This window comes from Neovison vison, chromosome 12 (genome assembly GCF_020171115.1).
Source record: "Neovison vison isolate M4711 chromosome 12, ASM_NN_V1, whole genome shotgun sequence".
NCBI classification, from domain to species: Eukaryota; Metazoa; Chordata; class Mammalia; order Carnivora; family Mustelidae; genus Neogale; species Neogale vison.
Window position 1 is genome coordinate 10,331,011 of NC_058102.1, and position 12,491 is coordinate 10,343,501.

Genomic DNA, 12,491 nt, shown 5'->3' on the forward strand with positions numbered 1-12,491 from the left:
ACTCTCACCCTGAGCGCAGAGCCCGATGCAGGGCTCAGTATCATGACCTGAGCCGAAATCAAGTTGGACGCTCAACTGACCGAGCCCCCCAGGTGCCCCTCTACTTGGCCATTTTTAGCATATTGACAAGGTAGAATGGTAGCAATATGGGAACTTCACCCAAAACCGTCCAAAGGCTGGGAGAGAGACTCCCTTTCTTGTAAGAGGAAGGAACACTTCCCAGATGACCCCTCCAGCCCTCCACCCCAACTCAAGGCTTCCCCCAGCATCTCAGTGACTGGAACCACCCCGCAGGCCCATCCATAAACTCATCACTGGCCGGGGGAGGCGTACATTTTCCCCATAGCCTACACAGTTGCTCCCCTGTGGTCTTTCCCTGAACACGCCGGGGATGTTCATAGGGCATTTGCTCATGCTGTTCCCTCACTTGAAATGCTCTTCTGGATTTTTCTACCTAGAAAAGAACAATCTTAAAGTCACCTCCTGAAGCCCTCTTCTATCCCCAGCTTGGGTCGGGGTCTTCTTGGGGTGCCCACAGCCTCTGGGGACCCCACAGAGTGTGGGCCCCAACCTGTGTCTGTGGCCTCGGTGGGGGCAAGGCCAGTCCTTGGTCAGCTCCCCCAGGGCCCAGCCTGGACTACCAGGAAAGGCAGTGAGGGGCAGGCAAGGCCGGGTCACTCATCATCCCATGTTGGCCACAGCCCTGCAGATCGTACTACCTGGCCTGGGCTTGCCGGGGCTCACAACCAGGGCCAAGGTTCTGAAGCAGCACAGCTGGCAGCCCTGCGAGGAGGCTTCCAGCCTGTGGGCCTGGGGCGGCCACGTCCACCAACCCCCCAACCTTGCCCGGGGCTGGCCGTGACCTCTGAGCACAACCTCAACACAGGACTTGGGCCCGAAAGGCACCCATCTGACAGGGAAGCAAATGAAGGCTTAGAGAGGGGGTGTGGCTTGCCCCATCAGGGACAGAGCTGGTTGGTTGGTTCCAACCTCTCTCTGAGGCCTGGGCCCAGGGCCCACCCTGGGCCTTCTCAGACACAGAGACGCACATGAATCACCGCGGGGTCCGGACCTGGTATTTCTACCCGGCTCCCCGGGGACCTGGCTGTGACTGGTGGTCCACGTGGAGAGGACAGACTCGATTCTCGCCTCCCCCCTGGGAGCTCCCACGCCTCCCTTCAGGAAGGGTGGAGCGCCGGGGGGGCGTGGGTGGTGAGGCCCCCCACCTTCATAATCCACCCTGCCCCAGCCAGCCCGGACACCAGAGCTGCGGGAACATTTTATTAAGTTAAGAAGGCTCATGGAGCAGGAGAGAAGCCTTCATGGGGCGGCTCGGGCAGTTCCCTGTCCAGCACCCCACCCCCGGACGAGGAGATGAGAACTTAGGGACAGCTGCCGGCTCCCTCTGCCCGTCTGTCCCTCTGTCCAGAGTCCCATAGTGTGGGGCGCCTCAGGGCAGGAAGTAGTTAGTGGGAGGTAGGGTAGGAAGAGGGCGGCTGGCTCCCTGCCTCTCCCACCAGAGTCCACCCTGCCACGACTGCTGCTGGGCGTCTGCTAGGCCCCTGCCCCTGGGGCAGGCCCACGGGCCCAGAAGCCCGGGCAGGCGGCTGGAGCCGGAGGGCAGGCCAGCGATGGAGGCACATGGCCTCCAGGAATTGCTTTTCTCAAAGTATAACGTGTTTTGGAAAAAAAAAGGGAAAAAAATCTATATAACAATCTCTTCACATATAAAATCCTGAAGAAGGTGCAAGGTAAGACCCAGTGCGAGGGGCGCGCTCAGATACGCAGAGTGTGTGTGTACGTGTGTGTGCATGTGTGTGTGTGTGTGTGTGTGGTGGGCATGAGTGCATGTGCAGCCCACAGGGGGTGGCGAGAAAGCTTGGCTTCTGACTTCCATCCAGCAGGAAGGAGGGCGACTGACTGGTCCCCTCAGGCCGGGGGAGGGTCTGCTGGCACAGCTGGGCCACCAGGACCTGGAAGACAAGAGTTGGGGAGCTGCGGGCTCAGGCCGAGCACGGTGGCCCGGAAGGCTGGGCCAGACCTGCTCCTGTTCCTCTGGGCTTCTCCCTCCCGAGCCTGGCCCCCAGGGCAGCCTCTCCCGACTGCCTCAGGAAGTCCACAGGGGTCGATCCGAAAGCAGAAGCCCGGGTGGCAGATATGGCATCAGGAGAGGCAGCGTAAGAAAGCTCTGAAGTCTGGGACATCAAGGATGGCCGTGAGACTGTCTCTGGGGGGGGCCCAGCCCCGACCATGACATCAGCGGCATGGAACTTGGTGGAAGGAACGCCGTCATTGATCGGTGACATGGGCCATGCCACCAGCTTGGAAGGTGGGGCCGGCAAGCTGCATTTGCTGGGGTCCCCAGGGGGGCCCTGACAAGGGGTACGGGCTCGGCAGGCTGCAGGCGGGGCACTGCGCTAAGTGCCTGGCTGTGGCGGGGGGGCACATGGCCACGATCGGGCCCCTGGAACTGCCCTCCTCTGAAGAACACGCCCAGGTCCACTTCCCAGCCCCCCGGCCCCCGGCGGCTAGTGCCACCTTCCCCGCTTACAGAGAGGGAAACCCAGGCCACAGCAAGGGAGAGTCCCAGGGGAGAAGGCGCCACGAGTCAGGTGTGGGTGAGCCTTGAGCTCCCCGCTCCAGGCCCAGTGCCCCACCAGGCCTCCCCCCAGCTCGGCCCAGCCTCACCCCTTCTCTCCCCTCCCCTTAGCACTCACCTCTACTCAGTCAGGCTGTTGCGCATGGACTCCTTCTCCTGCAGTGCGGCCGTGGCGAGGCGCAGGTGCTCCTTCAGCTGCTCGATCTCCCGCTCCGACCGCGTCTTGATGTGGTTCAGCTCCACGTACACATCCTGGTACTTCCCCGAGGTGAAGCGCTTGTCCTGGGAGGGCATCCAAGGGCCGTGAGGGTGCGGAGGCCCCTTTCCTGGCCCTGCCTACCGGGCCCATGCCCACCGTGCCCCTGCCGGCCAGCACAAAGCCTCCAGGCTCCTCCACGCCCTGATGGCCCGGTCCCTCCAGATGCTCCCTCGGCAGCCCCCCAGCCCGGGTGCACCCTCCCGGCATGGCCCAGGGACGGCATCCAGCATCATTGTCATCCCTCAAGATGGGAGCTGAGGCTTAGGGAGGGGAAGCTTTTGTCTAAGTCCACATGACAATGAGTGGCCAAGGTGCGAACCTGGTCAGCCTGGCCCGGGGCTGGGGCCCCTTCTGTGAGTGTGACTCACACATCCTCCCAGAGCCACCAACACCTGGGGGTGCCAAACCCACAGGGACACAGCCCTGGGCCCAAATCCTTCCCACTGCCCGCCGTACGGCTCACTCCTCACTGGAGCGTGGGTGCCCCTGCATGGGGCCTTGGGTCTTTTTCATTCACAGCTGTCTCCCCAGCACCGAGCACGGTGCCCGGCTCACAGTAGGTGCTCAATTAAGTATCTGCTGACTAAATAAAGCCAAGTGTGGTCATGGGCAAGTTGCTTACCCTCTCTTAGCCTCAGTGTCTTTGTCTATAAATAGGGATAAGGATACGTATAAATAGGGACAAGGACACCAGGAGAGCCATGAATGAGAGGGGAGAAGGCCAGCTGGCAGAGTGGGTGCTCTAGGGATGGGGCACTGATGCGGATCCGGAGGGCTCCTGTCCACCAGCTCTGAATAAGACCCTACCTTCTGGAGCATCTGCAGCTCGTCCCGGAGACACTGTACCTCCTTCTTCAGGTACTGAAGCTCGTTCTCCTTCACTCGCAGCAACACCTAGGGTCATGGGGAACGGGCTGACCCAGGGCCACAGCACCCTGAGAGCTGACTTCTCTGCTTCAGGCCCCCAGAATTTAACTCCCAACCTGCACCAAAATACACCACACCCCAGGGCCAGGCTCCTCCAGGAAGCCTCTCTGATTTCTCCTTGCTGTCTCACTCTGTCCATACTAGCAAGTGGGTATCTCATGATTACTTCTGCTGCTATCCCAACACAGCACCCCACCCTCAACTTGAGGGCAAAGAGGGTGACCATAGTGTAGCCCCCCAAGGAGCCAGAGAGGGCAGGCCTCCCTACAAAATACTTCATTAACCCCTCCCCAAACCCCAAGGGGCAGGGCTTGCTATTCTGACTTGACCAAGTCAGAGACAGGTTCAGCCAGGACTGGGGAGGCTTAAAAGCTTTGACGCCGAAGCCAGACTGCCAGGTTCAAATCACAACTCTTGCCCTGACTAGCCGCGAGAGATCTGGCAAGGCACTTGACCTCCCTACGTCTCAGTGCCCTCATCTGTAAACCGGGACGGTGATATCTACCTTGTATGACTGTCGCAGAGATTCCATGAGTTAACAGATATGAAGGCCTTCCAGACGTTCCAAATACAGAGTAAGGCCATAAATAAATTTTCATAAAATAAAATAAAATACTAGGGGATCCTGGGATCACACACATTTTCTTACTCCAGCTTCTCCTAGTAAGGGGGATGCTAGCCTCCTTTTACAGATGAGCTCCTGGGGCTCAGATTGGTGGGGTGACTTGTTGTGGCCACCAGCAGCTGGGTGGCAGGCCCCGGATGGCAGGGCTGGACTCTGGCAGGAGGGTTTTGTCACAGGTGGCCGTCCCAGCTGCAGTGGCTTCTCCCTGGGGCCTGGGCTGGCGGGGCCATGCCATTCCCTGCTGCAGGGCATAGCCAGCCTGTCGGGGGGGCTGAGAATCAGCCAGGCCGCCTGGCACGGGGGTAGGCTTACCTCCAGCTCACAAGAGCTCCGCTCGCTGCCTCGCCCACAGCCATCCCCGGTGCCCTGCGAGGCAATGAAGCTGCGCAGCCGGTCGATTTCCTCTGACAGGCGGGCGTGCAGCTCCTGGGAGGCACAGGCGGTCAGTGCAGGGAGGACGGCCACCGCACCCCCCACCACGGGCCGGGCTCACCTGGTTGTGGCGCAGCAGCTCCTGGCCCTCCTGCTGGCAGCGTCGCAGCGTGTGCTCCCGCTCCTCAGCCTGCCGGGTCAGGGCCCCGATCTCCAGGCACTTCTGCGAGTACTGCTCCGACAGCACCTGCAGCTCCCGCTTCAGCGCCGCCACGTCAGACCTGTCCCGGGGGCAGAGGAGGGCACGGACGGCGTGAGACTCGGCTCAGGAGAGACGCAAAGCAGTTCCGGTCTTCATGTTCCCCGCTCTGGTTTTGCCTTCAGCCTGCTGCGGGGCTGGGAACTGGTGACAGGCTCCTTGGGCAGCAGGTGCCCCCTCCACAAGGTAGGGGTTAAGCCTCAAAGGCCTCTGCAGCCCTAAGGGTCCAGAACCATCCTGTGGTGGGGACACCTACTGGCCGAGGGTAGTACTGCCGCCCAGCTCTAGGGGACACCAACCAGAAGCCGCCTGAGACCAGTTGGACACAAAGGGGCCTAAGGAGGGGGCCTAAGGAACTATCTCGGGGCACTGGCATGGGGGTCTGGCTGAGAGCCCCCTGCCGCTGTTTCCTGTGCCAGGTGACTGGATTGGGAGTCTCAGCTGGGGGCAAAATGTCATGTCCTCTGTCAAGGGACCTCGACACAGGTTCCTGCCTCGACACCAGGGTGGGCAGCCCCTAGCTCAGAATGAGGACCAGCCTGCAGTCCCCGGAGTCCGGGTGCCATCTTACTGGTGCTGCTTGCGAAGGCCATCGGGGCCCTGCTGGAGACTCCGTGTCTTGCTCAGTTCCCGGCTTAGCTCCTCCTGGTAGGCCTTCTTCATGGCTTCGATGGCTAGAAGCAGGGCAAGGGCATGGGGGAGCTTGGGGAGGGGTCAGAAGCAGTAAGCTCCACCTCCTCCAAGCCCCCACCTGGACCATGCAGACAGGGCCAAAGAGCACTGAGCCGGCCTGTATCAGGCACCGAGTGGCTTTGGGGAAGTTGTTTGACCTCTCTGAGCCTGTCTATCGAGAGAAGGTACCAATCACGGTCTGTTGGGATGGGATAGCCCTGGGGAGACACGTCAGTATCTGACCACTGGAACCTCTTGTCACTGACGTCCGGGTGAGACCCCACACAGCCCACCAGCCCTGCAGAGCCTGGACCGAGCTCTCCGGCCCAGCCCGCTGATCGTCCTCAACACAAGGACTGCAGCTGGTACAAATGCGGCAACCTTTCACCGGGGACTTAACCCCCCCGTGCCTCGGGTCCTTTCTTGGAAAACGGGGAGAACAACAGCACCTTCTCTTGTGGGTTACTGGAAGCTGTGCAGAGAGCATTTAGAACAACGCCTGGCCCAGAGTAGATGAGCAGAGCTCCCGCTGGCTTATTTTCCAGACTGCCAGCAACCAAGGACCAAGTGTTTTCACACTCACACAGGGTAGTTGGGAGGATTAAACACGCCCTCATCCATAATCTTATCCATAATTCTAAAATCCAAAGGCTCAGAACACTGGAAGTTTTTCATAACTCTTTCGGTAGCAAACCCTGACCTGAACAGAGGTAAGGTCATCTGTGGTCATTCGCAGCCCACTTAAGCGGGACTCTGAGAAGTTTCTTGGTGAAAACCTTTGCACTAGATTTCACAGAAGAATCCAGACTCTGCTGGGAAGGATATCTCATGGTTGTACCAGGTTATCTCCCTAAAACACAGAACACACTGGCTCCAGGGTTTGAGATGAGGGGCCTGAGTGCATGAAGCACGTGGCTCAGTGCTGGCAGGTGGAATGTTCTAGATCAAGGGACTTCTCGCATCACTGCTGTGATTCTGGAAATCCCACGGGAGTTCCTGGGATGTGCCAGACCCACATGGGAGGAATGCAGGGAACACAGGGAGGGAGGGAGATGTTCAACATCTCGGGTGTTCCTGTTTCTGGCTTGGGAGAGCAGAGGGTGGGGTTCAGGGCCCGGCTCTGCAGTCAGGGTGCTCTGAGTTCTAACTCCCGCTCTGACATCTCCAAGCTGTGCCGTCTAGGACAAGTCACTAACCTCTCTGAGCCCCCGTTTCCTCATCTGTGAAATGGGGTCCCTCCGTCAGGCACCGCAAAGAGCTAGGGATGCTCGCATGGGGAACATGGCTTAGCAACAGCTCACAGCTTTGCTCCTGCCCTCCCCACTCCCAGGGCCGCAGCTGAGCAGTCTGTGCCCCAGCACACGGTGCGCACCAGGGCATGGAGTTGGCACCCAGTGTGGGCGTGCACCTTAGGGTGAGATCCCCAGTGGCTGCGGGCCCCTGAGGAAGAGGAGCTGCAATCCAGGAGGACATGGGGGCTCAGGGGGGCTTTTGCTGCCTCGGTTTCCCCTTCTCATGTAGAAGCAGAGGCCAGTTCTGGGGGCTCCATCCCCTCCTAGGCCCCTTCCCCAAGTTTGGCACTAGACTCCCCCAATCCTTATTTAAAGTCCTCCCCGATTTCAGCGCGGACCCGCCGCGGGAGGCTGGTGGGGCCCAGGGTCCTCACCTGAGGCCGTGGCCGCGGTCTCCTCGGCCAGGAGCCACTCCTTCTCCTGCTGCAGCCTCTGTAGCTCGCGCTCGTGATGCCGCTGCAGCTCTGCCATGACCTGCTGGTGCGAGGACTCCATCTCGGCCAGGCTGCGCTCGCACGCTTCCTGCGGGCACGAGTCCAGCTGGGTCCCAGGGCTGCCCCCACTGCCAGGATGGTGGCCGTTCCCCAGCCTCAGGGTCACGCCCGCCCCGGGCCAGTCCTCTCCACCTCTCCTCTCTGGAGCTGGGCCCCACCTACCACACCTGCCCCTGCTCCAAGAATCCACAAACCTCACCCTGTCACTCTCCTCCCAGCCCGTCAGGGGCTCCTGTCCCACGGGGTCAAATCCCTGCTCCTGTGTCTGACCCTCGTGGCCTCAGGCCAGGCCTTTCCCCACCAAGGAACTCCAGTTAGGAGAAATCATTCATGGCATGGTCACAGCTCTGAACTTTGGCTAAGGCTAAGCCCTCTGCCTGGAACGTTCTTCTGCATCTTTCTCTTCCAGGGTAATGGACTTGGCCTGCAGTCCAGCTTAATGTCCTCCCTGCTCTATCTCTGGACAGCCCCTGCTCTGGCTCCGCCAGACTATACATTCTCCAAAGACAAGGAAGACCTGATCCAGCTCAGAGCCCCGCAGGGTCCGGACCAGAGCCTGACAGGTAGCAGGTGCTGAGGGAGCTGACACTGGTGACATCACAGAACAGGGCCTGTAGACAAGGCCGACAAGTGTTTAAAAAACTGATACACGCACTGCTTGGGAGAGTCACCTGCGACAGGTGCGTGGAATGGGGGGGGCAGTTGGGTGTTGTCACCACATTTTTAGTAACCTCCCGCTGACTGCAAAGAAGTCACATGTGTACAAAGATTCTCGGACAGGGGTATTCCCTACGGGAAGGTTGGTAAGAGATGAAAACCAGAAACAACACCTAGCAAGGGAGCCCTTAAATAAATGATGGGATCAAACACTACAAAGGCCCCTGGGCAGATGGGGAAGGGCAGAGCTGCCCACGTGGACGGCTGTGGAAAGGTGTCCCAAAGTTAGGTGACTCAAGCTTGTTTCTGACAACACGTACTGTGTGATCCCATTCACCGAAACAACACAGAGGCACGCATCCCAGTCCACATGCGTCAAACACAGCGGAACGTGTGGTTAAGCAGAGGTGCCCAGGGATGCCCATGTCCTACTCCCTAGAACCTCTGAATGTGTCACCTTATGTGGAAGCCGGGCATTAAGGTTGTTAATCAGCTGACCTTAAAATAAGGAGACTATCAGGGATTAGCCTCTGGACCCAGTGGAGTCACGGGGCCTCGGATGCGGAAGTGGAGGCAGGAGGGCAGTGATGGAAAGTTCAGGGGCCTGACTCTCCACTGCGGGCTTTGTAGATGGGGCCAGGAGCCCAGGAATGTGGGGGGTTAGAAGCTGCTGGAAAAGGAGAGGAGACAGGTCCCACCCAGAACCCGCGGAAAGGATTTGAGCCCAGCGAGACCCCGGTTAAGCTACCCCCCTTCAAGTCCACGACAAAATACATCCTTGTTATAAGCTGCAGTGATTTGTTCCAGCAGCAACAGGAAACTCCTGGGATGTGCTCCGATGGGGAGCAAGTTGACCCCTGGAGGGGGCAGAGCAGGCAGGGGAAGTAGAGCCCCCATGGTCATTTCTAACCTTTTGATTGGATTGAATTTTTGAAGACATAAACGTATTTTTTATGTAATGAGATTTAAGAGCACTAACGAAAGGGGAAGAGCCCTGGAGGAAACCGAAGCCGAGAGCCAGATATGAGAATATATCCCAGGCCACAGCGTACCTTGCGGTGTGGGGGGGACTGACCCCCACCTCTCCAGCAGCTGCACCGGGGGCTACAAGGACCGGTCTGGGGGAAGGGCCAGGTGTTCTGAGTGGGGGGGGCAGGTGACGCCTGTCCCCCTCCAGTCAGAACAAGGGAACATGGCTTTGGAGTTTCACACACCGGGTCCTGATCCTCGCTGTACCAGAGTGAACTTGAACGAGCCCCTTCCCCACGGAGCCTCAGTGTCCTCCTCTATAAAACAGGCCCATAAGACCAACTCATGAGGGTCCCTAAGATAAGCCCACCTACAGAGATGGGCCCAATGACGCACGCCGACCTGGCAGCTAACAGGGGGTCCAGAGGCAGGAACCAGCCCGTGAGGAAGGAGGGGCTCCTAGAAGGCCCAGTGCGGCTCTCTCTGATCTACCTTTAGGAGGGCCCAAGGTGTCCAGCAGCCACCTCTGATAGGGATCCAAGGAGACCAAGAAATGCCCGTTACTCTGCAGGAAGCTGGGGGAGGGGGCATAGAGGAGACACAGGAGCCCTAGCTGGTGAAGCCCCAGAACAGCCCCCCCCAACCCCAGCTACTATCCTATGTGATCAGCTCCACAAGCTGAAAGAGGGGCGCCCACCCAGACGAAGATATCAGGTGCCGAACCCCTTCCCAGCTGTCACCTCTCCAGGGTCCCCTGAATCCCCAGCCACCTCCTCCCGGGTCGGAGGGGATAGAGATAGCTCAGCTCCTCTTCTCCGGCGCCCCCACCTCTGGGGCCCCTCCTCTACCCGTCTTTGGCTCTGTTTTCTTATCATTCCCTTCTCACCTGCACACCCCCCCCCAATTCCATCTGCACCCCTGCCCATCCCAACCTAACAGGATGAAATGGCTGACAGCCCTTCATGTGCCCAGTGGCCCCCTGGGGACCAGGAAGCCTGGACTGCAAACACAGGTCTGCCTCTAGCTTGAAGGTCTCACCTCCTGTGCCTCAGTTTCCCCACCCATAAGCAGAGCAATCAAAGTAGTGCTTTCCAAACTTCATTTAAGTGAGAAATCTTTTCCCAAAGGAAATCTAATGCAGGTTCCAACAGTAAAACAGAGAGATAAGGCTGCTCTAATGCCAGATACCGATGGCTGTGAATGGAACCACCCAGAAAGGCAGCTCCTGGGGCATCCAGGGTCTCCGAGTATACTTTGAAGCCCTCTGGGTGGGGGTCTCTGAGGGTGTCCCAGCTGCCTGGAGCACCAGGGGCATGTGGGGCCTCACCCAGCCTGAAGAAGCCCCACCCACTCCTTCCTCTGGCCTCAAGGGAGCCTTTGACAACCCTGGTCCCTCCCGCCTACCCTGCTCCATTCCCCCCTGCACATCAGGTGACCCCCAAAGCTAGTCCCCCTCCCCCAGCCAGATCCCAACTCCCCTTGACCCTGGTCTCCCTTCAGCTGAACACTCCACCCACCACTCAGCCCCATGGGGCTCCCTGGCCTTGCACAGCGGCCCAGACTCAGGGCCCCTGGAGGCTCCACCACTGTCTTCCTTGGGCTGTCACCCAGTCCTCACCTCTCCCTGCACACACACCCATGAAGCCCTCTCTCCCCCAGCCCCCGTCCTAGCCCCTGACATCACCCTTGCCCCCTCCCAAAATCCCCTCCACGCCAACACCACTTTCCTGATATCATTGTCAGACCCCAAACCCCCTCAGGTCCTTTGAGATCCCAGCTCCTTGGCTTGCTGGACGTCTTCACTGTAGACACCTACCAGCCCTCCACCTTCTGCCCCGGCCCGTGCCCCCACCCCAAAACCGCTCCGCACAGCCATCTCCAACCCTGAAACTTCTAGAAGTCCCCGCGCTCAGAGCCCAGGACCTCAGCAGCCTCTTCTACTTCAGGCAATGGTGTGCTGACTGGAGGCAACCAACGGTTTACTCTTCACAACTCTGTTACACATTTGTTAAGCGAAGCCATTTTAAAAATTAAATTATATAAACTTATAATTCATGGAAAACAAAGGTGATACTCAAAATTCATCACTTCTTAATTATTTCACTGCATTTTATTATTGTCTATGCTCTTGAGGTTTTTGTGTTTTGTTTTGTTTTGTTTTTTTAAGATTTTATTTTTAAGTGATCTCTACACCCAATGTGGGGGCTGGGACTCAAGGACCCCGAGATCAGGAGTCTCACGCTCCAAGGACGGAGCCAGCCGGGGCACCCATGTGCTCTCAGGTTTATTTACATCTTCTGCATCTTGTCTGGTGGAAATGTTCTACGATTCTGTGCACATATCTCTTCCCATATCGGAGTTTGGGGACATTAGCCATAGCGGGAGTATTTACACCATGGAAGTTGGGAAACATCACAAATCAGGGCTTGATATATTGTTTTGTGATTGTCTGGACGTTAGCAAAGGCTGAGAAAATGCTAATAATGCAGATTAAACTCCCATGTCTGCCAAATTTTTAACCATCACACTGGAACTAGAACACAAACCTGAGAACATACTCCTAAACGGAATTTTCTCAAAAGAAAACTATTATCCAGTTCGGTCAAGAAGTTACTCGTGACATTGACCAAGTAAAGTTCTGACATATGTCTTCTCATTTTACTCAATGACGTGAACAAAACTGTCAAGCAACATTCACGGTAGAACAATCCTCGCTTGCCAATTAGCTGACGATACAAGCATTCGGAAAAACCAGTGAACAGTATTCTGACACAAGTCAGTTCGCTATATATGGAATTCACAAGGAAAGGGATATATTTTGTATTTGTACACTGTATCCTAAATGTCCTTTATATCAGTAAAATTGATAGTAAGCCATGGCCAAATGTCCCCAGAGGAACAAAATCAGCCCTAGCTGAGAACCACTTGTCCCAGGCACACCGAGTGTGCCCTGGGGGCTACCAGAGGGTCCCACATCCCGCAGGCCACCTGCCGTAGGGTCTTGGCCTGACAGGCACGAGTGGGATCTCTCTGGCCCGAGGCAGCAATCCTGGAGGCCTGCCCGTTGGGGATCCCATTCCCCACTGGGTCTCCTTCCTGGGCGGTATGGGAGAAGGGGTCCAAGAGCAGAGTGTCCCGGGGAGCTCACACACAGGCTCTGCAGTCAGCCGGAACCGAACTCACATCCCACCTCTGACCTCTGCAGCTCAGCTGACCTCAGGCAAGTCCCATAACCTCAGTGGCTTGTCTGTAAAATGGGCACAGTGATCACGTCTACCCGAGGGGCACTTTTAATGAGACATTGCAGGTCAAATGACACCCATGGGTGTCAAAACACTCCCAGAACATTGGCTGTTCTCCGAAAGC

At 57.8% G+C, this 12,491-nt stretch overlaps 1 protein-coding gene across 4 annotated transcripts in view; it reads right to left on the reverse strand.

Moving 5' to 3' along the window:
• Positions 1 to 1,268: 1,268 nt before the first annotated feature.
• The window catches only part of LOC122892450 (TRIO and F-actin binding protein), a 53,193-nt gene continuing 41,970 nt past the window's right edge, over positions 1,269 to 12,491 (reverse strand). For 3 of the 4 annotated variants that reach the window (XM_044228970.1, XM_044228971.1, XM_044228973.1), the window contains 7 exons: positions 7,380 to 7,527; positions 5,613 to 5,715; positions 4,904 to 5,063; positions 4,723 to 4,836; positions 3,666 to 3,752; positions 2,718 to 2,881; positions 1,269 to 1,973 (listed from right to left, as the gene is read on the reverse strand). In XM_044228970.1, coding sequence (XP_044084905.1) covers positions 2,720 to 2,881; positions 3,666 to 3,752; positions 4,723 to 4,836; positions 4,904 to 5,063; positions 5,613 to 5,715; positions 7,380 to 7,527 — 774 coding nt within the window. In that variant the 3' untranslated portion in view covers positions 1,269 to 1,973; positions 2,718 to 2,719. Of the gene's footprint in view, positions 1,974 to 2,717; positions 2,882 to 3,665; positions 3,753 to 4,722; positions 4,837 to 4,903; positions 5,064 to 5,612; positions 5,716 to 7,379; positions 7,528 to 11,209; positions 12,373 to 12,491 lie in introns of those variants that run through there. The other variant, XM_044228972.1, reaches the window with a different exon arrangement.